General features: G+C 45.2%; 1 protein-coding gene across 1 annotated transcript in view; it reads right to left on the reverse strand.

Annotated features, from left to right (window-relative positions):
• epha4b (eph receptor A4b) overlaps positions 1 to 26,304 on the reverse strand; it is a 76,609-nt gene that overhangs the window by 15,145 nt on the left and 35,160 nt on the right. Inside the window, 9 exon segments of the mRNA XM_071520474.1 lie at positions 323 to 508; positions 797 to 922; positions 1,992 to 2,059; positions 14,863 to 14,971; positions 16,790 to 16,952; positions 17,926 to 18,038; positions 19,091 to 19,223; positions 19,225 to 19,433; positions 22,479 to 22,634. Coding sequence (XP_071376575.1) covers positions 323 to 508; positions 797 to 922; positions 1,992 to 2,059; positions 14,863 to 14,971; positions 16,790 to 16,952; positions 17,926 to 18,038; positions 19,091 to 19,223; positions 19,225 to 19,433; positions 22,479 to 22,634 — 1,263 coding nt within the window.

Here is a 26,304-nt window from a genome sequence, read left to right on the forward strand (position 1 = left end):
CTACGTGAAAAGACACACTCCCTCTAATTGCCTAACACAATCATCTGAAGTAAACAAGTGGCCGTTTGAAAGCGGACACTCTCCGTTCACATGCAAGCTGCCATGCGTCATCAACGTGTTACCATGGCAACGGGGCTTTTATCTGATCCAGGGTCAAGTCTGATTCACATTAACAAGGGCAGCTCTGCTCTGTCTCACACAGGTACGTGGCACACACGCAGAGAGAAGGGAAGGGGTCCTGCATGAATTTAACCAAACACATCATACACCCAAGAGAAGAGGAAACGGGGAAGACGAAGTAAGGTTCTTGTTCATCACTCACATCTGGTGACCACGCCCTCCAGCCTGATGATGTTGGGATGGTCAAACTGTCCCATGATGGAAGCTTCGGACAGGAAGTCCCTCCTCTGTTTGTCGGAGTATCCGGCCTTCAGGCTCTTGATGGCCACGTAGATCTCCCTCTTCCCCTGGACCCGCAGCCGGCCGCTGCACACCTCCCCAAACTCTCCTACACACACACACACACACACACACACACACACACACACACACACAAAGCAATTGATGATCAAACTATGAAACTCGATGGCAAAAGATAAAGAGCTAACATAAGTGATGAATAACTATACAATCTTGTCTCTAACTTGTCTCTAAGCTCTGATATCAGGTTCTAAATTTATATCCAGATTTTATCCATGTAGCCAGATGTTGACTGATCTTTTTTACAGGTACTGATGACGGAATTAAATTCCAACAAATTAGTGAGTTTGTCTCATATATACAGATTCCAACTCACCAGCTCCAATGACTCTCTCTATGCGGATACTGGAGGCATCGATCTCTTTGGCAAAGTCTCTGACAGCCTGGTTGGGGTCTTCATAGGTGTGGGGATGGATGTAGGTCCTGCTGCCCGGAAGCTTGACTGCAGGGGAGGAGGAGAGGGGTGGAGGAAGACAGAGAGAAAGAGAGAAAAAAAGGTGTTACTGTGTTACCTAAATATGCTGGAAGAGGATCAGCTACTGTTGACTTGCATGCCGCCTTCATGAGACTATTCAAAAGTTCAGAATGTGTTTTATTGGAAACATTCATGTTCAAAACTTTCAAACTTTCAGTATTTCAGTAAAACTTTGCAAGTCCAACTTTGTTGTTTTTTTTTACTTGAGTTATTAAACAGCAAATCTATCCAAAACACATTGTGTAATTGAAGAGTATGATTCCAAAACACATATTTTAGCAAAAAGAACGCCACCTGCCAACTGAGATTTATCGGTCAATATTTCAAAACACAGATGATTATATCATCAAAACATTTTGTTATCAATGGTGTTAAAATGACTCATAATTTTAACAGGAACCCATAATGTGCCTCATTTTCATGCCAGTAATCGTTTTGTGAGAGCAAGTGCGAGAGAATAAGATTTTAATTTGAGAATGGCACAAAGTTGTAGACTTCTGTAGCTGTGTGGTGTTCTCTAGCTCTGAGTGTGTGAGTGAGTACTTCAGATAGAGTTTCAGGGTGCTGTCACTTTAGAGTGCTTCTGCTACTGAAGTGTTCACCAGTGTTTAAATTGATAGCTATTCCACCTACCGTCTTTTGTTTAGAGGAGGCCCTTAAACACAGGCAGTTGTGTGAAACGTTGTGATTCATTGTAGGTGGGCGTGCAATTTTGCTTTAAGTGTGCAGAAACAAACAAGGTGTGTGTTTGTTTGTGTGTGTGTGTAGGTGCATGATCACAAAATGAGCTAAAAACATCAATTAAAAATGAGGAGGAAAAAAATCAATGAGCTCAAAAACAAAACAAAACAATTATGTTTGCATTATCCACCGTAATGGAATGATCCTGAACAAAGTGATGATTTTCTACAAAGCTCATAACAAGCTGACACACCCTGATGTGTTTGATAGCACCAAAACAGAGAGGGTGTATATGTATGTATGTGTGTGTTCCTGTGTTCATTGTGTGTGTGTGTGTGTGTGTGTGTGTCTTTACCTCGGCCATGCTGGAATTGCATCTTCTCTTCATCAGGATCCTGCTTGGCCTTGATGTATCCACAGTGTCTGAAAGAAAACAAAAGGCAGGATTACAAACCTATATATAGTGATTCTTTGAGTGTGTGTTTACAATGAACAGATGCTAATACAGAGCGTTATACACACCCTTGAATGCCCGTGTACTGGTGTGAGCTACTGTTCGCTAAACTCAGTCTATGATATTTCCAGGAGAGTCCCATGCTGCACTGTGAACAGCCAATAGCTAGTATGAACGACTAGATATTCCCTTTTGTCTCTACACATCCCACTTCTCTGTGGAAGACAAGCCTGGAGGAAAAAACCCTCACTATTTCTCTTTTTCTCTGTTTCTACCTGTCAATTCCATCTTTCCCCCTCTGCTGTTATGCCTGGGGTTGAGTGAGTGTGAGTGTGTGTGTGTCTGTGTGTGTGTGTGTGTGTGTGTGTGTGTGAGACAGATCTCCCTTTAGAGGCTCTAACAGATCCATGCATTAACACACTCTGATTTACCCTTCTATGGACCCTTCTGGCCATTAACCACTGCTTCCAACATTACCATGGGTAACACACACACACACACATCTATCCTCCTTTCTCCATCCCCCCATGCACATGTGCACACACAAACATACACACACACCCTACAGCATAGGTCAATCCAGCGATCAATACAAAATATTGGTGAATTGATCAGGCCAAGCCCGCTGTCCAGCTGTGAGGAAGTGTTAAACTTGTTTTGTTTTGAAGGCCTTGGATGGCGCCTATTCCAGTGTCTGTGTGTATGTGTGAGTGAGGGTGAGGGTGGGGGTGGGAGGGGTGTCATATGTTGTGTCTGTGTGTTTCTTCACCACTATGTTGAGATTCATCCCCAAACCACAACGTTTAACAGCCCTAATCACACATAACCCTGTCTCTGAGATTTACTGCCCTCTTAAATTCACCACCAACATTTTAGGCCAAAAACATAAAATGTAAAATGCTGTTCCACATAACTAGGCACTAAACACCACATAAATGCTGCATGGCTTCTTTGTCTCCTCTCCTCGCCTCTCCTCTCCTCTCCTCTCCTCTCCTCTCCTCTCCTCTCCTCTCCTCTCCTCTCCTCTCCAAAAGAGGAGTTCCTGTTCTCATTCTCGTCCGTTCCTCCTCTCTAGAGAAAGGGAGCGGTGAAGGGAATGAAAGAGTGTTGTACAGGTAGAGCAGCAGTGTGCGGCCCTATCCAGACTAGTCAGGATGTCTGTCCATCATGAGCGCGATTGATTTGGGCTGACAGCCAAGAAAAACGGGGAACTCTGCAGTATATGTGACTTAACGGAGCAGAAGAGAGAGAAGGGGAGGAATGAAGGAATGTGATACAGAGAAAAGGGAGGGATGGACAGAAGGAGGAAAGTGAGAACAAGGATGGGAGAACTGAGATAAAGATATAAAAAAAAGAGACAAATTTACCAAAGTAATGAAAAAGTGTAATACTGCCACAACAGAGAAGAAATTGGACGATGACTAAGAACGAGAGAGAGAGAGGAACAGAGATGGAGGAGGGTGTGGTGTTGTTAGGCTCAGTAAATATGAGAGTCATTTGGTATTTAATCCTAGTGTTGATTTTACACAGCTGAATGCATGGCGTAACCCAGACTTCAATAGGTCGGCTGGGGAATACACGCACACACACACACACACACAAATAAGGGTAGAGACTCAGAGGTCGCTGGTATTTGGGGGTAAGCAGGAGGGGAGTTTAAGTGGGGTGGGGCACAGAGTGTGTGTGTGGAAAGGGGGGGTGGCCCCACCTGGTTATCAGCTGGGCTCAAGCCAGAGGCACACCAAGGGACTATCATTACCCCCTTGACACACACACACACACACACAGTGCCTTGGGGCATGTGTTTAGAGCATATGGGGAATGGGGACGTGGGGTCACACCTCTGCTCCAACCGCAACACTCCCATGGGGGAACACACACACACACACACACACACACACACACGCGCGTGCATGCACCTGCTGCAAAACACCAAAACCCGCAGTTGAAACCCTTCCCCATCACTGTTGGAGGTGTATCTGTGTTAGTGTGTGTGTGTGTGTGCGTGGATGTGTCTGCGTGTGTGTGTGTGTGGGGGGTGTGTGTGTACGTGCGTGTGGGTGTGTGTGTGTCTGATGGGAAATGAACACATTTCCATAGTAATTACAGAGCGACTCATTTCTCCTCTCCAGTTAGAAGTGTCATGAATCATTAGCGCTGCAGTCTTAAACATGGCACAAAACCTGACATGGCTATGGCTTCTGTTTTCCCCTGACAGCTGTGTGAGTGTGTGCGTGTGTCTGTGTGTGTGTGTGTGTGTGTGTTTGTGTGTGTGAGTGAGGGAGAGAGAGAGAGAGAAACAGATCTCTTTTAATACCATATACACTCAACTGAACTGCACTTGACCCGTCATACATCTATTCAAAGTGCTGGAACTGGACTTAGGAGGACGTGGATGTGGAAACCAGCATACAGGACGACCCAGGTATTTACTTTAGGGAATGAACATTCATAGACTCTTGAGGCGGAACAGACTTCATAATGAGATAATTCTCCTGCATTGCTAAAAACCCTGCAGCTAGCTGGGGCTCTATACTGCTGCACCGCTGTGTGAAGCTAGCACTATCTGTCACTGTGGGGGAAATCATTGTTCCATTTAGCTCCTATCCAATTGAACTATACTCTGCTGCTTCTTATACACACATTACTACACATAGACTCACACAGACACACACACACACACACACACAGAGACATATATACTGTATATATACTGTATGTGGACATAAATGCGCACGCACACCAATCACGCAAAAACACACACACACACACACACACACTAAGGGACTGCGATATCCCTATCACACCCAAACACGCGTCTATCTCTCTCTCTCTCTCTCTCTCTCTCTCTGTCTCTCTCCCTCTCTCTGTTCCACTCCAGTGCGGACAACAGGCTATCCCTGTCCTCCAAAAGCCACACACTCCACATTTGCATATCAATTTACTTTTTAATATAATACTCTGTCACTCGAGACCCATTTGTCATTCTGCTAGCAAGCTTCCACCTTCGTAGAACTCCATCCATATATTATCATGGCCATGGCACCCCTCCCCTTTTCTCTCTCTCTCTTTCTCTCTTCCTCTCATTCTCTCTCTTGCCGCCCTTTATCTCTCTAGGCCATTTTTCTATTCTTTTCTTAATTCTGTCTTTAAGTGAAAAACATTCCCTCATCCAACACCCCACATATCCTCCCTTTCCCCCTCCCTTTCTCTCTCTCTCTCTCTATCTATCTATCTCTCTCCCTGCATCTATCCATCTCTCAGATCTGCCTTTCTTCAGTGTTGTGTTGTTCTCTGATAGAAAGAGTGGACACTGGCAGCTGGAAAGAGAAATAGAGAGAGAGAAAGAGAGTGCTGACAGGCAAGAACACACAATGGGGGTCCATCCCTGCATGCTAACTAACAAGCAATCAGATGGGAGGGGAAGAGCGAGGAGAGACGGGGAGGCTGCCACATAGGGACAGAAGAGAGGTGGAAAGAGAGAAAGGGGGAGGGAGGGGAGCGGTGTGAAGGGCAACATAAGGGAGGGGGGGCAGAAAGAGGGGTGGGGCGATGTTTGTGCAACAACAATGGGGACAGAGAAGAGAAAGAGAATGAGGAGAGATTACGAGAGAGAAAGAGGAGAGGTAAAAGGTAAAAGCAACAACAAGCACATTGACCACATGTGAAAGAGAGAAGAACAGGGGAAATGAGGAAGGATGCGGCCGTTGAGTTATGGCTCCAGGGAAGGAAGAGCAGAACGATAAAGTACAATAATACCCCCCCTCCCCCTTGAGGAGAGAGAGAAAGAGCGAGGAGAACGGCTAGACAGATGAAGAGCAGATGAGAGAGATACAGTGTAGCCGCAGGACTCGGCCTCTCGACTCTGAGTGAAGCGAAGGCCAGGCAGCAGCAAAACATATCTGGGAAGGATGTGAGGAAGGAGTTAGAAAAAAAAAAACAACAACTTTGTTTCCATGTTCAGCTCAAACATATTGGTCCAGTAGACACCCCCCCCCTCCCCCCCACCCCCTTTCATCATTAATATTTGGATTTTTTTTTTCCATTAAACAATCGCTCTGTCAGTGGGATCTCTACACTAATAATTCATACAACTTGATTGAAAAATGTCACGCTGGGTCCTTTTGAGGCAGAGGGCGAGATAGTAGTATATGCACTATATATGCACTGTATGTGTGTGTGGGGAAGGACAATAGGACTGAAGGGGTAACATTTAATATTTTGTGGACTCTTTTATCCAAAGCATCTTACACTATCATGCGTGCATTTTTAGCATGGGTGGCCTCAGTGGGACCTGAACCCCCGGCAGCACCCCCATGGCAGCGTTACTGCCATGCTCACCGAGCTACAGCAACATGACATTTTGCCTTGGGATTTCTATGTGTGACACTGCACATTTGGAGCTACTAGGCAGTACATTATGCAGAGACCATTGTCCTATTAGGCGCACAAGCACAGTGTGAATACACATTTTGTCCAAATCACTTAGTGTGCATCAGCCCAGCGACATAATCATTGTTAAAGGTTTAGAAAGTGTGTAACAAAGCAGCCCTCCTTCTTCTCCTATTAGCTGATATTGTCGCTATTATGCCTAGTCCCCAGGTATTGGTCTATTAGCCTTGGGCTCTACTGCTGCACTAAGGCAGAGTCCTGGTTTCCCCCCTCAGTCTGACTCCAGGCTATTCGCTCATGGAGAGAGACAGCAGCCGCTGCAGCAGCAGGTTGTGCTGATTTCCTGACTTCCTCGTACTTCCTCTGACAATTAAAACTCAGCACATACTGATACTGCCGTCACTGTCGTTTGCTGGGCCAGCTGCAGCTCCTGGTGCTACTGTATTCTGTAATATACATATATATTAATAGCCTTAATAGCCTTATCAGTTAAAAAAAAACGTCTCTATTCAAAAGTGCTCTGCTACAGATCATGCAGAGAAATTATTATATATTTGATAAAATGTTCTTCTCCCTTAAGTTTTCTGAAAATGTTATATAAGTAATATTTAAACTGCTTGTTCTGGGTCCCTGTTTAGTTTGTTTTAATTTCCTGGATGTTCAGCTCAGAGTTCCCAAGTCAAGTAGTGCAGTGTTGTGATTCAGTTTTTGATATTGATTATTCCGCTTGTTTACTTAAATGTGGCTTTTTGTAATTCATTAAACGTTTTAAAACACTTTACGGTTGATGGGTTAGTCTAAGTGTAAACATGCTCAAAATTTTAAAAGATAAGTAGTTTAGGAATACAAAATAGTTTTTCTGATCTGACTGAGGATAGTTCAAGTTAAAAAACAGTGGCACATCATCACATTGTGATTAATTGCTGGTGCTTAGTCCTGGACAGACAGTGTTTTTTGTCACCCTGCCTACTCCACCTTTTATGAGTTTAGTACAGCAGACTCCCAGAGGAGGTAACCTGTTAACTGGAGCTCCACGCTGCAAAAAATGTCCATCTTAACAAGTCATTTCATGTTGTTTCCCATCAGTTCAGTTTCCATTTGTTTTCAATTTGTCTGCCCGTATCAACAATTTTAATGAGATTATCTTAAAAGGAGTGTGGAGTGATGAGTTACAGGTTTTTCAAGAAAGTATCAATTGCTTTAAGGGAATTCTAAAAATCAGATACAATGTAATGAAATAAGGTCATTTATCTCAAGACTTATTTCCTTGACTAAAACAAGATTAAATCACTTGTCAAGCTGGACAGTTTTGCAGCATCACTGACTGCATTACCAGCCAGCCAACACACTGCAACGCTGCACACTGGGCCACCAGAACCAGAGAGAGAGAGGAGAGAGGAGAGAGGAGAGAGGAACTAAAGAAAAGAAAGGAAGAGAGGTGGGAGGTGGCGGGGCGGAGAAATGGAGGGAGCAAGAGAGCGCGAGAGTGACAGTGAGAAAGAAGAGGGGGAGGAGAGAATGGAAGTAGGAAACAAGGGGATAGAGAAGAAAAAAGGAGAGGCGGGAAATAGAGACAACACACAGAGAGAAAGAGAGAGGGAGGGAGAGAGAGGCAGAAGGTGAGATCAAACGAGGGGGAACTTTGGCAAGACAGAATAAAAGGCTTGATCTGGCGCTATAAGAGACAGAGAGGTTGAGTAAATATGGATGGAGAAATAACCTTGAAGCAAAGAGGGACTGAACCCACAGCGATACCTGTTTAAATATGCTTAGAGGCACAGCCCAAAGTCAAACCAAGTTGTGTGTGTTTGTGAGAGAGAAAGTGTGTGTGTGTTTGTCTGCATGTGTGTGAATAACCTTGGACTAATCTTAACCTGAGAAGCGAAGAGAGCTAATAAAGTGTGTGTAGCAGCGAGCCGCCCGGTATCGTCCGCCCTGTTTTATATGACTGGACCATCTTTTATAGGATTAGAGGCGGGCGGCTGGCTGGAAGACGGGAGGAGAAATTGATACACTCAGGGACAGGGAAGAGTCAGAGGGGGTCACACACACACACACACACACACACACACACACACGCACACACACACACACACACACACATGCATACATCCCAAAAAATGCATAATTGTCTTCCTTTCCTTTCCTTTCTTGTCCGTTCCGTTCGCTTCCTTTCCTTTCCTCTCCTTTCCTTTCCTTTCCTTTCCTTTCCTTTTCTCTCCTTTCCTTTCCTCCTTTCATTTCCTGTCTGTCTCTCTCTCTGTCATTCTTTTTCCACTGCTTATCAGAGTGACTAGAAGAGGAGAGGGAAAGGAAATCAGTCAATCATTAGTCACCCCTCCTGCGTAACACAATCAGATACATCTATCCTCCTTTCTCCATACCCCCCGTACACACACACACACACACACACACATACATACATACACGCACACCCTGCTGTGGGTGTCTGGTCCCATCATTACTCATGATAATGGCAATTCCATTTAATATCAAGCTATTAAATCAAAAATAATTACCGGGAATTAAATCAATGGATTAAATTCACTCTCATCATTTCACAGCAAAATTATGCCTCATAAAGCACTTGAAAAACACAAAGCATTCACCGACCGGGAGCAAACACATGGTTGTGGATTAAACAAAGAATGAAAGCAGCATGGAAATAACAGGCAAAGATCTAACAGGCGACAGACAAAAGGCAGGTGAGCTAAGAGGGCGAGCGGGAACGCAAGTGAGTTCGTTTTTCTTCTTCTTTGGCCCCTCTCTCCCCCGTTCCTGCATCTGGCACTGGCTCAGCACTCTCTGACCACAGTGTAAAAAGATTTACTCAGCCCAGGCTAATTATTAAGAAGGGGAAATGATTAGCTGAAGAGTTATGGCTAATAAATCTGTCTATGTTTCATTAACACCCTGTTTGGAAACATTTCATTTAGCTCCCACTCATTACAGAGAGTGGTAAAGGAAGCTGAGGCAGGGAGAAGGAAAAGGAAAAGGAAAGGAAAGGAAAGGAAAGGAAAGGAAAGGAAAGAGGTGGGGGGGGGCAGTAGAGGATGAGAGGCTACGATGAGAGGTCTGGAGCTGGCCTACAGTAATTGGTGTAATGTAGCAGAATTTTTTAACAACCTGGTGAAAAGGTCAAACGAGAGAGGATGGAGAGGGAGAACAGGAGAGAGGCGAGGAGCGTGTCATCATCATCATTAAGCGAAGTGTATCTTTATATTCGCTAACAGATCAGTGTGAAACTAATTCCCCTAATGATGTTACTACACCAGATACAACTTGATTAGGTCATGATGTTAATATGTGAGCGTGTGTGTGTGTGCGTGTGTGTGTGTGTGTGTTCGCACGTGTGTTTAAATGCACTATAAACTTTAAAATCCCGGCCGAAACAGTTCTGAATTTGTCTGATGTTTATAGGCCATTTGATCAATCCCGCTGCAACATCTGCTCATTTGCATGGAGTGTGTGCGAGATAATTTTGCACCTGCGGCAACTAGCTGCTATTATTACACTGTTTGTAAGCTACTTTCTAGGCATTCTGCAGACAAAGCTGTATTCCACTACAGCCTACAGCTTAGCCGCATTAGTTCAAAGCACCAAGCCAGCTAGGAACACAGACAAATCGGTATAATGACACGCACAGGGACACACACACACACACAGATACAGTTATACACACGCACACACACTTCCCCACACTAACCGGGCCTCTGTTTGGTTTTAGATTGGTGCACAATGAGTCTCTTGGCTGCCAAATCATTATTAGTGCTATTATCAAGCAAACAGACCAACACCACCCACTGGGAAAGGAATCGACTGGCTCCTTTCTACCTCCGCCAAAATCACCATCACTACTATTTGGCATACTGAGCTAATGGTTGCCATGGGTCCATTATATTTGTGCCTTATTTCCTGTTTTGTTGTTTTTTTGTGGATGAGATAAAAGCACTTGCAGTTTTCATCCTAGCTGGGTACATAACCCCGCCCCAGCTGAAAAAATACGGTAAAAGCAAGTTCATAAACATTCACGTTTATTTTTGGTTTTTTTTCCCCACTGTATACTTCGCCTCTTTCCGCTTCAAAATGGCTGCCTTTATTCTTGGGTGTTTTTCATTTCAGCCTCTCGCTTTGTCTTTGAAACACAAACAAGCACGCATACACCCATCCTCTTTGAGGTATCTTACAGTCAATTATGGTAGTTCTTCAGTTTCTCACAACTCTCTCTCCCTCGCTCTCTCTCTCTCTCTCTCTCTCTCTCTCTAGCTCTGAACCGCCCCCCTCCTCTCAACATGCTTCCCTTTTTATTCTTCCTCTCCTCTTTTGTGTCATTAAGTTTTAAGAATAACCTTAGGCTGCATAACAGATGCTGCTGAGGTAAAAGAGCTTACACGCGCAAACAGACGCACACACACACCAACAGGAGATGCGACTGTGTTAAAAAGGCAGGGCTGTTAGCGGTCTCTATTAGTGACTGTGAAGTCTTTCTGCTGGAATCAGCCACCATTAGAATGACATCTCACTTTCCCTCATCTATCTCTCTCTCTCTCTTTCTCCCTCTCTGCCTATCTCTTGCTCTCTTATTTTATCAAAACTCTACTTCTTAGAAAGGCAATCACACTTTTTCTCCCTACTTTTGGTGGAGAAAAAGTGGAAAGTGAATTGCGCTCTTGCCATCAGCCTGCTTGGCGACGTCAAAGGATTGCAGACAGATAATGTATTTCCTCTCCTCTTGCTGTCATAGAGAAACATTGGGATGACCGGCCAGCTTGCAATGCACAAGGCACCTAGTCTGATCTGGATTGAGTAAATAACTGCACGTTTTGTCTTGCACTAAGTATACAATTAAACACCAACTTATTATTTTTAGATTTTAAGAAATGTTCTTTAACAGATTGTGTCCCTTCACCCCCTGCTGAATATCTCCAACTCCGACAACAGATGCATTCCATAAAGGCAGACTTCAAGACGTGCAGCAGATGAGACCTCTTAAAAAAAAAAACACACAACACCGACACAGACAGTGCAACGATGGAACAACTTCACGCTGACTTCTCACCAAAACTCCCACATTAAAAACATGAAACATAGAAACCCGCACACACACATGGGAATCTGGCATCACACCAAAGCCTGCAGCTACTCGGTGAAGGAGACGGTTGCGTGGCTAGGGAATCATTAGCTCGCACACACACACCGGCATGCTCACAGACGCACGCATGCACACACACACACACACACACACACACAAGCAGATGCTGGGAGGCGGGGGCTGTAACATGTTTAACAAGGAGTGAGAGAAAGTGAGGACCAAAGGGGAGAATGCTTCATGAGTGAAAGGCCATCTGCTGAATCCATGGCTATGCCAGTCGCTAGCTAGCTCCCCATCGCTCCCACCTGCCAGCCTGCCAAAGCACCCTCAGGAGGACAAAAGCACCGACTTCACACACAAACACACTCTCACACACACACACACACGCTTGCAAGGCAATAATGGCACGCACACGGCAATAACTGGTGTGATTTGTCAGCGCCGTGCTGTGTCTGAGGAGCTTTGGACGTTTTTTCATGTTTTCCCTCCTGCGGTAACAATAGCAGAAAAGCACTTTATTAAACGAGAACAGGACAGAACAGAACACAGCAGACTGGCCTGCAAATCAGCCCGTTTATGAGGCATAGCCGTTCAATACCCTGCCAGCAAAGGCTGCAGGGAGTGTGTGTGTGTCTGCGTGGGTGTGTGTGTGTGTGTGTGTGTGTGAAAGAGAGAGGAGGAGGCAGAGAGAGAGGGGGAGAGAGAGAGAGAGAGAGATTTATTCTATGAGTTCAACATGTGGTTAGAATTGGGAATTCAATAGGTGAAACAGGTATAAAAGAAAAAAAAAAAAAGAATAAAAGAAGTCCAGCGCTACCATCCAGTCAAGTGAGCTTACAGTAAATGGTGAGATGGTTTAAACAGCTGGCATTTAGAAAAAAAAACCAATGTCTGGTGGGAAATCATTTCAACCTTGGCCGACTCTCGGTGTGAATTTCAGTCCCAACTTCATTATTGTCTGCGTTCGACTGGCCCCACCAAACGCACCAAATACTCGATACATCATGGGGATTTCATCTGAATGTAAATCTCAAGAACGGAACAGGAAATGAAAGCCAGAGAGAGAGAGGGGGAGAGAGAGAGAGAGAGAGAGAGAGAGAGAGAGAGAGAGAGGGAGAGGTAGAATGAAGAGAAAAGCAGAAGCAGAGAGCAGGGAGTGAAAGAGAAATGGACTACGGGCTGATTGACAGATAAGAGGAAGGTTTAATAGGGGAGGAGAGAGAGAGGGGGAGAGAGAAAATGTGAGAGAGGAAGGTATGGAGAAATGAGAAGGGGAACATTATGTGCATCTCTCCCTCCCTCTATGTTTCAGATTCTCTCCCAATTCCTCCAAAACCTGCCTGCCAGCGAGGAAGACGATGGTACTCCCCCCTCCCCCCCCTCCCCCTCTTCCTCTCTCACACTCGTAATCCGGCCCTTCATCTTTTCGCTCCTCGTACCTCTCCCCTCCTCCCATTGTGCCGCTGGCTCTCTTCCTCCCTCCATCAATCTCCCTCTCTCTCTCTCTCTCTCTCTGTCTTTCTCCATCCTTCTCCCCTTCTCTCTATCTTTCACGCCATCTCAAAATGTAGCTCTCCGCTGGTGCGAGCGTACTTCAGACGTTCTTCCTCTCTCTCTCTCTCTCTCTCTCTCATCCCCACCGCCCATCTAATAGTTTCTCATTTTATCCTCCGTCTCTCCTTTACCTCACTTCTGTCCACCCCCCCACACCCCCCCCGCCCCCCCAGCTCTCTGCCTGACTTGTCTCTCAAGTAGTGTACCTTTGATCTCCCCTTCGATCCCCAAGTCACAAACACAAACAGTGTACACACTCCACACACACACACACACACACACACACACACACACACACTTTGATAGATGTACAGATGTTCTTTGATAGAAAGTACTAATCAACACTCTTTCCTCCCCTGTCTCCCCACCTCTAAAGGAAAGAAAGATAGATAGAGAGTGAGAGAGAGTGAGAGAGCTACAAGAGATAGAGAGATAGATAGAGAGAGAAGGAAAGAGAGAGAGAGAGAAAGGGAGAGAGAGAGAGAGACAGAGAGAGAGAGAGAGAGAGAGAGAGAGACAGAGGGACCTGAAATTGATGGCAGTGCATCGACCGTTCTGTAAAACCTAGTTAACACCTCCCCAGCCTGTGAAACCTGATTAGCTGACTGTGAGTGTGTGTGTGTGTGTGTGTGTGTGTGTGCATGTGCATGCGTGTGTGTGTACCTTCATGTGTGTTCATAGCATGTTATTGTTAACAGCTTGTCTTGCTGCTTGTATATAACCTTAACACTGTTATGCAGACAGATGTAATTTTTGTATTTTATGCAAATGGCATTGGCTGTGTGTGAAGTACATTTTTTGATTTGAGAAAATGCAAATGTGCGTTCATGCATCCTTGTCCGTGTGTGTTATGTGTTGGTTACTGAGTGTGTGTGCGCATATATGTTGTGTGTATGTGTGTGTCATACAGGACAGTCTCCACTGATTAGATCCCTCCTCGTCAATAGTGAATAGAGCACTCAGCCTGATAAGCAATCACCTGAATCAATACTAATGTTTTTAGCGTGTGTACATTAGTGTGTGCGTGTGTGTGTGCCTGTGTGTAAGTAAATAAGATGTGAGTGCATGCATGTAGTTCTTAGCATGTGGCTAATCTGGTTCAAGCTCATATAGGATAAGCATTAATTTACAGGCATGGTAAATCACAGATGCCTGTCATCCCTTTCTCTCCTCTCCTCTCCTCTGCTCTCTGCTCCTCTCCTCCCCTCTCCTCTCCTCTCCTCTCCTCTCCGCTGATCCCTGTCCCTTTCTTCTTCTTCCAAAAAGCCCACTCCTGACTCCGATCCTTTTATCTCCTCGCCTCTCACCTTCGCCATTCTTTTCTTTCTCTCTCATCTCCTTCTTCTGGCCTTCGCGCTAACATCCGCCTAACCTTCAAAGGGTGTGATCATAGGGAGACCATGCCCAACACACACAAGACAACACAGCCTTTGGTTAGGCTTTGGCAACAGTGCAAATGTCAAAGATGCAGGGCCTGCATGGAGGTACCATTTACCTCGTAACACCCATGAGAGATGAGAGACAGAGAGAGAGAGAGAGAGAGAGAGAGAGAGAGAGAGAGAGAGAGAGAGATTTGGCATATTCTTTTATGAAACAAGACAGAGCGATTTAGCAAGTGGGAGGTCCAGCTTGTGTGTGTATGTGTGTGTGTGTGTGTGTGTTGAGCATTGTGTGTACATACATACACACATGTATATACACTCACACACGTGTCTTTCCTAGTTTTGACCTCACCTTCCACTGACAACGAAGCAAGTCACCAGGAAGATGAGGAGGACGATTCCCCCGGCGATGGACACGGCCAGGATGGTGGACTGGTTGGGATCTCCAATGGCCAACATGTCTACAGAGGGAGACAGGGGGAAAACAGTGGGTTCATAAAGAAAGCAGGCTGAGAGACGGAGGGAAAGAGACGGAGGGTTGTTCTGTAGGAGAAAGGTGAGGGAGGAAGGAAAACAGGAAGGGAGGTAGGGAGTGAAAGGCAGAGCGAGAGAGAGAGAGAGAGAGAGAGTGCGTGTTGCAGGGGAAAGAGGGAGAGAGAATGATATATGATAGCAATAGAAAAGGAGATAAAAGAGAGAGAGAGTGAAGGAGAGGAAAAAAGAGAGAGCGGCGAACAAGCCACAGAGCGAGGGAGGGAGGGAGGGAGGCGGATGGAATAGTAAGTAAGCTCCTTGATGAAAAGCACTCTCCCCCTCTGCATCGCCTATGAGAGTATGAGAGTGGACGTGAAAGCCATTCCCATTCGGCCGCGCCGTCCAAATGGATATGTTAACATTCTGCATAACAAGGCTACCGCCGAGAACTTTCTGCAAAGACGCATCGATTTTTACGCCACACCAATCGAGCCATTACTCAAAACAAATACCCCATTTATCTGGCTTAGCTAAGCATGAGCAGACACGTGTGTGAGTGTGTGTATGTATATATGTGTGTGTTTGGTGTGTGTGTGTGTGTAGAGTCAAAATGAATGCCCCTAGGCAGGCACAGATAAGCATTGATCTCCCATTACATTTACTGGCGCACACATACACACCCTTCTTTAACAATCAATGGAATTGATCTGATTAGATAACCTTGATATGATCACTATTGGGTCAGCTGAATGTGGCAGATCCTATAATGTATACTGAACTTGACTTTGAGCCTCAGTAATAGCTGTTTCTGTTACTCTACTGTACACCCTATATGATTTTCAACCCTGGTTCTGGGCCCTAAGGGGCATGAGGAATGAGGAAGATGTGCAAGGCTTCAGAGAACTTGAAGCACTGGCATAATATTAGCTATACTAATGTTACTTGTATTGTTTATGTATTCTCAGATATTTGTCACAGAATAGCCATTGCATGCCATTAAATCCTGCTTTCAATTACATTTATTGATTTGAATGATTAGTAGGCTAATGTGTGCCTGTTGAACGCAACATAGACAATCTATAACATAGTGCTATACATTAACTGATTTATCCCCCTCTGACTGCCTGTCTGGAATCAATATTCACTTTGAAGAGCACATTATGGGCACTGTAAAACAGAAAATCCAACAGCACGTCATGAAGAGATAATGAAAGTGGACGACTGTGAAAACAGGGGGGCAGATCATTTTAAAACCTAACAGATAAAAAGCAACAGTGTGCTCAAAGGTGGTTCAGTGGTTAAGTCGCTGCCTCTGGAGCGACATGTTCACCCCCACTGGCCTGGGGTCAGATCCTATCGGAGCTTTCTCTCTTGTGTCTCCACCTCTTCTTTCCCTCTGTCTAAATAAAGAATACATTTCTAAAGGTAAGTGGATAAAAAACAGAGGGGGAAGAAATGCGGGTGTGCTCAGATAACCGGTGTTATATTTGCAGTTAGAGTGAAACTGACTTTGCTCTGCTCTGTCAAGCTTTGTCCACTTTGTTCACCTGCGCCATGCACTTTCGATCTGGCTTTGTTTTGTTAGCAGTGTGGACTATCTTGGGAGCATTAGGATTATTTGGACTATTTTCAGTGCAGCCGGTGCAGTGCCCTGTTCCAATTTTCAGATAAAAACCGAGGGAGATGTTAAAAAGAAAAGAGATGAGGAAAAAAAATGCTTAACAAAGGGGTGTTAGACCCTAATGTGAGTAAGAAATCTCTCTCAGGCTTTAGAATAAAACATATGAGCATCTCTCTCTCTGCACCTTCGTGGCTGGTCTCCAGCTCGATCTCTCCTCCGTAGCTGCCGTAGCCGCCGTCGGTTCGCGCCCTGACCCGGAACACATAGGTGGTCCCCGGCTTCAGCCCGTCCACCGTCATCATGTTGGAGCGAGTCTTCAGCACCGTGTAGTTCTGCTCCCGCTGGTTCTGGGATGCAGGAGAGAGGGAGAGAATTAAAAAAGAAAGTTCAAGTCGCCGCCATCGAGTGTGAGAGAAGTAAAGTGATTGTAGAGTAACAAAAAGTGTTGAAAGTATAGATATAGAGGTTTAGATAAAACACAATGGATTGTGTAATAGGGAGAGAGAGGGGGAAAAAAAACGAAAGAAAGTCTGAAAATAATAGAAAGCTCAAAAAGATGAATTAAAATTTCTCCTGGGGCCACATACACTTCACTAAGTTTTCATTTGCTCATCGCTGGAGCATTCGGTTGCATTTATATATGAGCATCTGTCAAGTCCCATATCTTATCCCCTCCACACTTAGGGCAATGTGTGGTTACTCAACTCAGTGTGACGCCGTACGAGTTCCTCGACTACAGTGTATGTGTGTGTGTGTGTGTGTGTGCGCGCATGTCCACGTGTATGTCTGTGTAGGAGGATGAATAAAGAATAAGTGTGTCTGTCAGTAAGCTGATTCCCTGCAGAGAGGCTGATACTCTACCTAATGGAAGACACTCCACAGCACGGATTAACACTATTTTACTGCTAATGCCTGCCAACACACACACACACACACACACACACACAGGCTTAATTTCATCACCTCGGCCATGTTTTACAAGGTTTGTTCGACAGATGTGCGGATAATTGGCTTGGTGCGAGCAGTGGGGGAGACGTGAGGGAGATAGAAAGGGAGATAGAGATATATGTATCAAGAGAGAGAAAGAGAGAGAGAGGGAGTGAGAGTAATTTCTGTTTGTTTGTGATGAACAAGTCATTACAGACATGCCCTAAGGCTAATCTGATATCCTACAAGTCTCAACATGCATGTAAAAGAACAAAACGCTGGAGGAGAGGAGAGGAGACCGAAAAGGGACGAGCCTGAAAAGGGAGAGCAAAGACAAAGAAAGCAAGCCGGTGCACAATGTGTGTTAAAAATGAATGTGTGTGTGTGTCTCACCTTCTCATAGTAGATGACCTCATACTCCACAATAGCTCCGTTGGGTCTGTCTGGTCCCTGCCAGGCCAAAGTCACGCTGTCCTTACTCCTCCTCTCCTTCAAAACAACACTCACTGTGGAGAAACAAAGAGGAGAAAGAGGCGAAAAGGGATGAGAGAAAAGTTGAACGAGATGTGAAGGAAAAAAAAAAAGCATGAAAAGAGGCAGAGAGTGAAACAGCGGGGGGGGGGGGAGGAGAGGAGACAAAGAGAGAGGGGGAGCAATTTTAGATGGATAACTACCGTGCTATAATGAGAAGAGCAGCGATGGACGTGTGCGTCATGTAATTTTGCTAATGAGAGGGCAGGGAGAGCAGCTCAGGAGGTGTGGGGGTGTTTTACACATGTGTGATTACAGCGTATTCTGATGTGTGACATGTGCGATGTGTGTGTACGCGTGCGATGTGCCGGTGTGTGTGTGTCATGTGCAAACCCGGAAGCCTTGACTTCAGTTCCTAGTGTGTGTGTGTGACATCGTCGAGAGTAGCAGGGGTGACATGTGGGGATCTTAATGAGGTTAACAACCTCTTCTACCCCTCTCACCTCTCCCCTTCCCCTCATTACACACACACACACACACACACACATACACACACCTCACTCACTCCGTTCTACAGGGCCTATTAGTCATCACCACCCTGTCATACGCACTTCTTCTTCTCCCGCTCTTATTGCACCCAGTCCCACACTGTGAGACATGCACATGTGATTATGTATATGTGAAGGCACAGAGCTTTGTGATGTCACAGCACAACAGTGATTTTACAGTTGCCATGTAAAAGCCTGATGTTCGTGATGTGAGGAGGAATCTGGGGACAATTCTAAACGAAAATGCTTTCTTTCATCCGTCCTATAAATTGCTGTTTCAGATTGACGGCTATTTTCTTCCCTTGAGGCATTTTGTTTTTTTTCTGACCAGCCTTTGTAAGTGGATGTCACTGATGTCCTGCAGAAACCTTACTTCTCAAGTTTTTACTGTAATTTACACATCAAAACTATACCATGAAAGGGTAGAATGTCAACAAATACACAAAAATCACCTTCTTCTTCTCTTGAGAAGTCGAACGTTTGGAGTTAGACCATTCTGGATGACACTGACTGTGTGTGTGTTCTGCTTTTTGTCTCACCTGTCTGCGATGTGGTGATATTGACCACCACCATCCCTCTGGGTGTAGGACTTAAGTCAGACACTCCGTTCTGGCTCTCGATGGTGAAGCTGTAGTTGGAGTCCGGCTGCAGGTCGGTCACCAACACCGTGGCGGGTGGCGGACGAGAGGCCGAACTGCCGGGGCACAAAATGGACGCTGCTCCCGCACGGCACGCACTTCCTGTTGTCCCCGGAGCACTTCCTGCAGTGGAGGCTGTAGGCGATGTCTCCGCGGCCCCCCGTGTCCCGGGGCGGCGACCACTCCAGGGTGACGCAGGTCTCGTTCACCGTGGAGATGGGGTTCTCCGGAGCAGACGGAGGACCTGAGGGAAGACAGGGCAGCATGGCTCAATGCAGTTCGCTTTCGTCTCTGTCAATTTTTTTTTTTCAAAATTAAAAAAAATAAAACATAAAAAAAAGCTTGGCCTTAGAGCAGTGTCATATCCAACCTACTGGGAAATGACTGGAAATGAATCTGAAGAGTCTCATTCCAAAACAAATTAGACATTCACCATTTGAAAATAAGTGACCTACCTACTTCTACAAAATGATTATATTATATGATATATTATATGATACTTGTAACAAATTATGTCACTTTAAAAAAAAAAATAGTAGGTAACCTAAGTCTTGGGTTAACTGACTGGATATAGTTTAGAAATTGTTTGAAATTCAAAGGTTCTTCTATCAAAATTGGGTTATCTGCATATTCATCATCTTTGAGTGTTACTTTATGCTTGTGCGGTGTAACCTTTGTGGTTAGATATTTAAAAAGATAGATAGTACATAACAGTTTTGCCAGATGGCAGGTCAAGTCTTTAAAGCTCATCATCTCAGAACTGCACACAGATAGAACCTTATCATTTCAAGCTCACCAAATATTGAATGATGAACTTAAGGTTACTTTTTTCCAAAATGGATATATAGCATTCTCTTCATGTTCTATCATTAGCAAATTAATTGCAGCTTCTATTTGGAGTAAAATTTACATGATTTAATTAAAAATGAATTGACTGACCCCAGCCAGAGGGTGGACACTTGGTGGTAGATTAATGAATATCTTAGGAATGGACGGTGATTGAAAGAGATCAGCTAATTGGAAATTTAATGGTATGAGAATAAAGCAGTTATATTAGGCAATAGACTTTTAAAGCTAAACTCCATCTTTAAAAATAATATTTTATCCATATGATCTTCAATAGTTTATGCCAGATTTGTGGGGAAGTCTCTCCTTGAGTGTGAAACAAGAGAGCCAAAATTTTAGCATGTGATGTTAACTGACTTATTGGAGCTGCTCTTTAGACAATGAATAGTGATCTATGGACAGTGATCTACAGACAGTGATCTAAGGACAGTGATCTAAGGACAGTGATCTATAGACAGTGATATATGGACAGTGATCTATGGACAGTGATCTAGTGATCTATGGACAGTGCCCAGGGTGATTTTCTCAGGACTCAGGTACATTTAGTGATTTAGAGCTGTTTGAATTACTCAAGCTCAAATAATCAGTGTGTGAGTCCACAAAGTCAGAGTCTCCATCATTTTCAAGGGAGCAGCCGCACCAAGTGTCTCTTGACAACATTGCAAATTCTCATTATTATACCGTTATTAGAATTGTTCGTGCTGAAGTTCACATATTCATTAAAATATCTGGAGTTAATATATTTGAATTCTGGCTTAAAGCAGACTGTCTTTGAAGCAGCACATTGAATTCATAACAGAAGTTTGAAACAAGTATTCTGTCACTGACTGAACATGAAAGCTGTAATTCTACTTTGCCCCTTAAAACAGTTTATACTGATCCTTGTTTCTCTGTAGTCACCCTTGTAGATGAGATCCTGGCATGTTTCTGGCGATTTGTGAGTGTGCTGCTACAAGTCAGACACATATTCACGAGCATGTGTGAGTGTGTGTGTGTGTGTGTGTGTGTGTGTGCATGTGCATGTGCTCCAGGAGGGCACAGGAAGGCGTGTGGGAGGTGGGACCCTTCCTGGACGGCACTGACAGTTGCCCATTCAGCCTGACATCTCATCAGGTCCTGGCTGAGCGCTGAGCCCCAGGGGGCCCCGGGCCAAGCCTGGGACTTTCCTGATTAGCCTTCCCAGTGGCAAGCCTCTCTAAAGGGCAGCGGGGGTGGGGAACCGCTGGGCATGAGGGGGATGGAGGCCACGCTGGGGATAATTGAAGCTGTCGGTCATAAATCTGCAGATAGGGGTGTGGTTCGTGGCCCTGATAATTCTGTCTTTTTCTTCCTTCTTTCCTCCATCCCCCCTCTATAGGCCACGCTCATCTGCCCATCATCATTTCCTCACTACTGATCTGCCGTTTATGTCATTTAGATCATAAGACTCTGATAGTCCACTATTTCCTCTACTATTCTGTTCTCTATCTCTGGTTTTGCCTAATTCTTTCACCTTTTCTCCTCTTATTTTCTCATTTCTTTCCCCTCCGTCCCCCTCGATACACTTCGTCATTCAGGAGAGTGAGAAAAGAGTGACAAGATTGAGTGGGGCGCAAGGATGACTCTGTGCATGCGTGTGAGTGTGTGTGTGTGAGTGTGTGTATGCGCATACACATCTGAAAGAACCGTTACTCATTTCCAGCTGATATCACCTGTCACATCTCACCTGCTGCAACGATTAATGAGTGTAATCTACCGTAAACTGATAATGGGTTTGAGTCTCCTGTATGTGCGTGTCTCTATGTGTGTGTTTGAGTGTGTGTGTGTGTGTGTGTGTGTGTGAGAGAGAGAGCATATTCGTCCACATTTTTCTGTCTCTTTCTCCTTCTGTCTCTAAGTCACTGTCCTTCTCTCCTGCCCCCACAGCCCTCTCTCCATCTCAATCTATCTCTTTCTGTCCTGCTCTTCCGCTCGGTCTCCCCGTCTCTCTCTGTTGGTGAGGATGTGGTTCTATCCCACTGGTTGTGTGTGTGTGTGTGTGTGTGTGTGTGTGCATGCCTGTGAGAGAGAATCAGAGATGGAGACAGAAATATATAGAGTCTCTACCAGAGTATCACCAGTATCATTTCTCTCATTTGAGCCATCCGCGGACTCTAACCACACGGCCAGCAGAAGTGGATGTGTGTATATAGGTATCTCTAGTGCTGTGTAACCCAATAGCAGCTGAGGAAGAGGAGGAGGAGGAGGAGGAGGGGAGGATGGATGGATGGATGGAGAGCGACATAAAGCAGCCATGTCACGGCTGCCACGACTAACCAATGGAATGAAGGTCAATGTAACTTAAAGCCATTTTACACCAACATGCTACAAAAATGAAGATGCTGCATATGTAAACTATGCTTGAATCTGCACGACTAGGACTGTGGTATTTGCCTGTGTGTGTGTGTGTGTGTGTGTCACTCACGTGTGCAGGCCATGGAGCGCGGGTCGGCCTCAGCGCGGTGGAAGCCTTTCTCGCAGACGCACTCGGAGGCTTGCTCCTGGTGGGAGGAGCTGTGAGGAGGACATTTGGTGCAGTAGGCGTCGGTGGCCGAGGCCTTGTAGGTTCCAGGTCTGCATGCTGGGGAGAGGAGACAGACAAACACAGGGTTAGAGGGTGTGTCACTGCGGTTGGAAATGCTATTAATACATAATAAGATACTATAATATAATATAGATACTATATAAGATTCAAGATTCAATAATTAATTGCCTTCAAGAAGTTGATAGGAATTTGCCTCTCTTAAGACGATAGACCATACACACAAAAGAATGATCAACCAGAAACAACATCTAGGGTTACAAAATGTTTCACTACACCAGGGAGGCTGCTAGGCATGCCTATATAAAAATAAGGGAACAGAGGATCAAATAGCTACAAAATGCATCCATATAACCTCAGGCTTACATGAGGAGCTTTGCTACACTGCGTCTACTATACAGTAGATACTGCTATGAAATGGGAACAGAAAGTCACAGGTTTGTAAGATGGCGTGCGACACCCTTGGAAAAGAACAAGAGCAAAAACAGTTTGATTTAATACATTGTGACATTAGGTCTACGTGAGATCCTATTATATCAGGCTGAGGCCATGTACAACCACAGGGTCACACAATGTAATCAAATGCAACAACAGATCAACTGTCATCCCTGTTATATAAGCATTAGATCTTCAGGCAACGGGGGGAAGAAAAATACACAGCCCCAGTCCCGGCAACAGTCACAACAACATAATATGACTATTGCTGTGGCTGTTACAGTGGCTGCATATTAGTCGTTATGTGGAGTCATAAAACTGGGGAGAGAAAACTGTGCTACTGCACAACAGGAGCGGCGTGCGGAAATAGATTGGGGACCTGAATGATTTCCCTTTTGCATCCTAGGCAGTAAAATGGAATTCCTGACTTTCCCTTTGGTAATCTGAATATAGATTACGCATGTATTTATTTATACATTCATGGGCCTGGTATTCCCATCTCACGCGCCTTTTCTTCTATGGTGGTAAATGGTCTTACAGTGTACAAAACCCAGAGTAAGGAAAATGAGGGTGTCGGAAATGCAATTCGATAGACGCCCTGCGTGTGTGTGTGTATGTGTGTGTATATCTGTGTGTGTGTGTAGGATGGATCAATGGCGTGATGGATTCCGCCAGGTGCTGATTGCATGTTCGTGTGCCGGGTGCCGTGTTAAGTATGCGGGGAGTGTGTGTGTGTGTGCGTGTGCGTACGCCTCCTGATTGCTTGTGCTGGTGGTGAAGGTCATGGATTTAATCAAGCTACACGTCACTCGTCTCAGAAAGGCCGTAAATTATCACACTCTTTCACACACACTCATACACACACACACACACTTACACTCACATATACACACATGTCCAATGCAGCGGTTAACCCATGCATAGAGAGATAGAAAAGTGGCCTAAAAGTAGTGTGATTTCTCACAGTGGAGGTAAGTTCTTCCACCTGGACGCTGCGCTCGCTCGCATACAGACAGTATTTTTAGGCAAATCATTCATCATAGGGGAGCAAAGTCCACTAGCACAATCCCCAAAAGACCTGAGAGAACACTGGAAGAGGGGTGTGTGTATGTGTGTGTGTGTGTGTGTGTGTGAGAAAGAGAGAGGAAGAGATAGAGAAAGAGAGAGAGAGAAAGCAAGAAAGAAAGAAAGAGGGAGAAGGAGACAGAGAAAGAGAGGGAGAATTCTCAAAGGGCTTCTGCTCTCTTTCCCTCCTCCTTCCTGTCAGATTCCAAGGTAATGGGTGCGTATACACTGTGCTAGTGAGTGTGTGTGTGTGTCCATGTGTGTGTGTGTGTGTGTGTTCCTATATCCCTTGGTCCTGTTAGCTGTTGGCCAGGCTGTGGGAGCAGGGTGGAAAAGCGGCTTTTCTCAGGGGACGTTTCATCCGGAGAGTCCCGGCTCTGGGGCCCGGCCAGCCCCAGGGGCACAAAGGCCCCCGGTGCTGGAGGACAGACAGGCTGCCCCCATGCCAGGCCTGGCGTCCACACAACCGCCTGAGCAAAAAAACCTCGCACAAGAATGGCGGCTTGGCTGCTTGGAGTGGAACTATACAACTATACCCTCTCATCCGCGGGAGGTTTTCTGTTCTGCTTTTCCTTCTCATTCTCTCTCTGTTTCTCTTTCCTTTTCCCTTTCCTTCCTCCCTCTCTCTCTCTCTCTCTCTCTCTCTCTCTCTCTCTCTCTCTCTCTCTCTCTCTCTCTCTCTCTCTCTCCCTTTCTCCTCCTAGTGCCATGCCCCATGGGAAACATGTTACTTGACTTGGTTCCCTTATGATTAATGATTTACCATAGATATGAAAAAGGGACAAGAAGGCAAAGGCAGTAAGACAGTGCTCACACACACACACACACACACACACACCTACACACACACACAAAGGAGTGTAGAAGTTTCTTAGCGAAAATGTAAAAAAAAGGTGTAGTGAAAAGTGAAAAATATTAGGCAATTTGCAATTGCAAATTTGCATCAACTTCAAAGTTACAATTCAGACTATTTATGGTGTGTGTGTGTGTGTATGTGTGTGCTTGTGTGTGTGTCTTCTAAAGACAAAGAGTGGTCTCAGATCCAGTGTCTTATTAAATATTAATCTGGTCACCAGAGAGAGTCAGTGTGTTTATGCCAATCGATAGCTCTTAGATATGATATAGTACTGCTACTCAAGGCACACCCTCAGTCACCACGCACTGATTGAGAGAGGAACGGCCCATCGGTTTCCACTGGGAAAACATCATGCATGAACCAATCAAGTGCTGCGTTTCCTATTCTATTCTATTCCGCATCTCATTCTCACTCTCGCTTTCATCCTCACTCCCTTCTTCCTCCTCTCTCTAACACTCCTGTTCTACTGCTTGAAATGAATGTGATCCGTTAAAACAAGCCTCCATAGAAACGGGAGCCAAAATTAACTGCAACTGGGGAGTGGCACAACGCAGAACCTTAAATTGAAGACACACAAGCACAGAGAGAGAGAGCGAGCGAGTCACAAATGCACACACAACCTCAAACTCCCGAAATTTCATAGGTGTAGTCATTAAATTCCAATTCCCTTCAACCAGGCGGCACTCTCCTTATGCCCTATCACATCAGCAGCACTTTCTGAAACAAATTCTTCCTCTGCCTGGCTGTCTCCCTTCCCCTCTCTCCACTTCCTTTTCAAACCCTCTTACTAGTTTAAATGTTAATTGCTCCGTTCTTTTACTTTCTGTCGCACTTGGTTCAAGTCAAACATTGGTTCCCCGCCGACATTACCATAAAGGGCAGAAAAAAAAACTCTGTGTGTGTGGGGGGTGGTAAACGTGTGTGGGTATGGCGTGTGTGTTTATGTGTTTGTGTGTGTTAACATAAGTGTGTGTGTGTGTGTGTATTCTTTTGAGAGGGAAGTTGTGTAAAGCTTGCTGGCCCATGGGAGATGAGCACCATAATGGTCACCATGGCAACAGGCTTTCAAGATGGAACCCTTCTAGTCCCCCTCGAGTGCCACAGCTCTTGGAGCACAGAGCAGCCTGCGTGTGTGTGCGTATGTGTCTGTGCATGTGTGCGTTAGACCCGTGTGTGTGTGTGTGTGTGTGTGGGCTATCCAGGCGTTAGTTGAGGCCAGCTACTTAAAAATTGATACATCAAGCGTCAGTGGAGAAGTCTGACGAGATTGAATCAGACGTCTCTTAAGGCCATTGGGGTCGGATCTGTGTGTGTGTGTGTGTGTGAGTGTGTGTGTGTGTGTGTGTGTGTGTG

The sequence above is a fragment of the Centroberyx affinis genome, unplaced genomic scaffold (genome assembly GCF_046629955.1).
Source record: "Centroberyx affinis isolate AG114_WGS23_722 - 3 ecotype Tasmania unplaced genomic scaffold, CSIRO-AGI_Caff_v1 ptg000804l_1, whole genome shotgun sequence".
NCBI classification, from domain to species: domain Eukaryota; kingdom Metazoa; phylum Chordata; class Actinopteri; order Beryciformes; family Berycidae; genus Centroberyx; species Centroberyx affinis.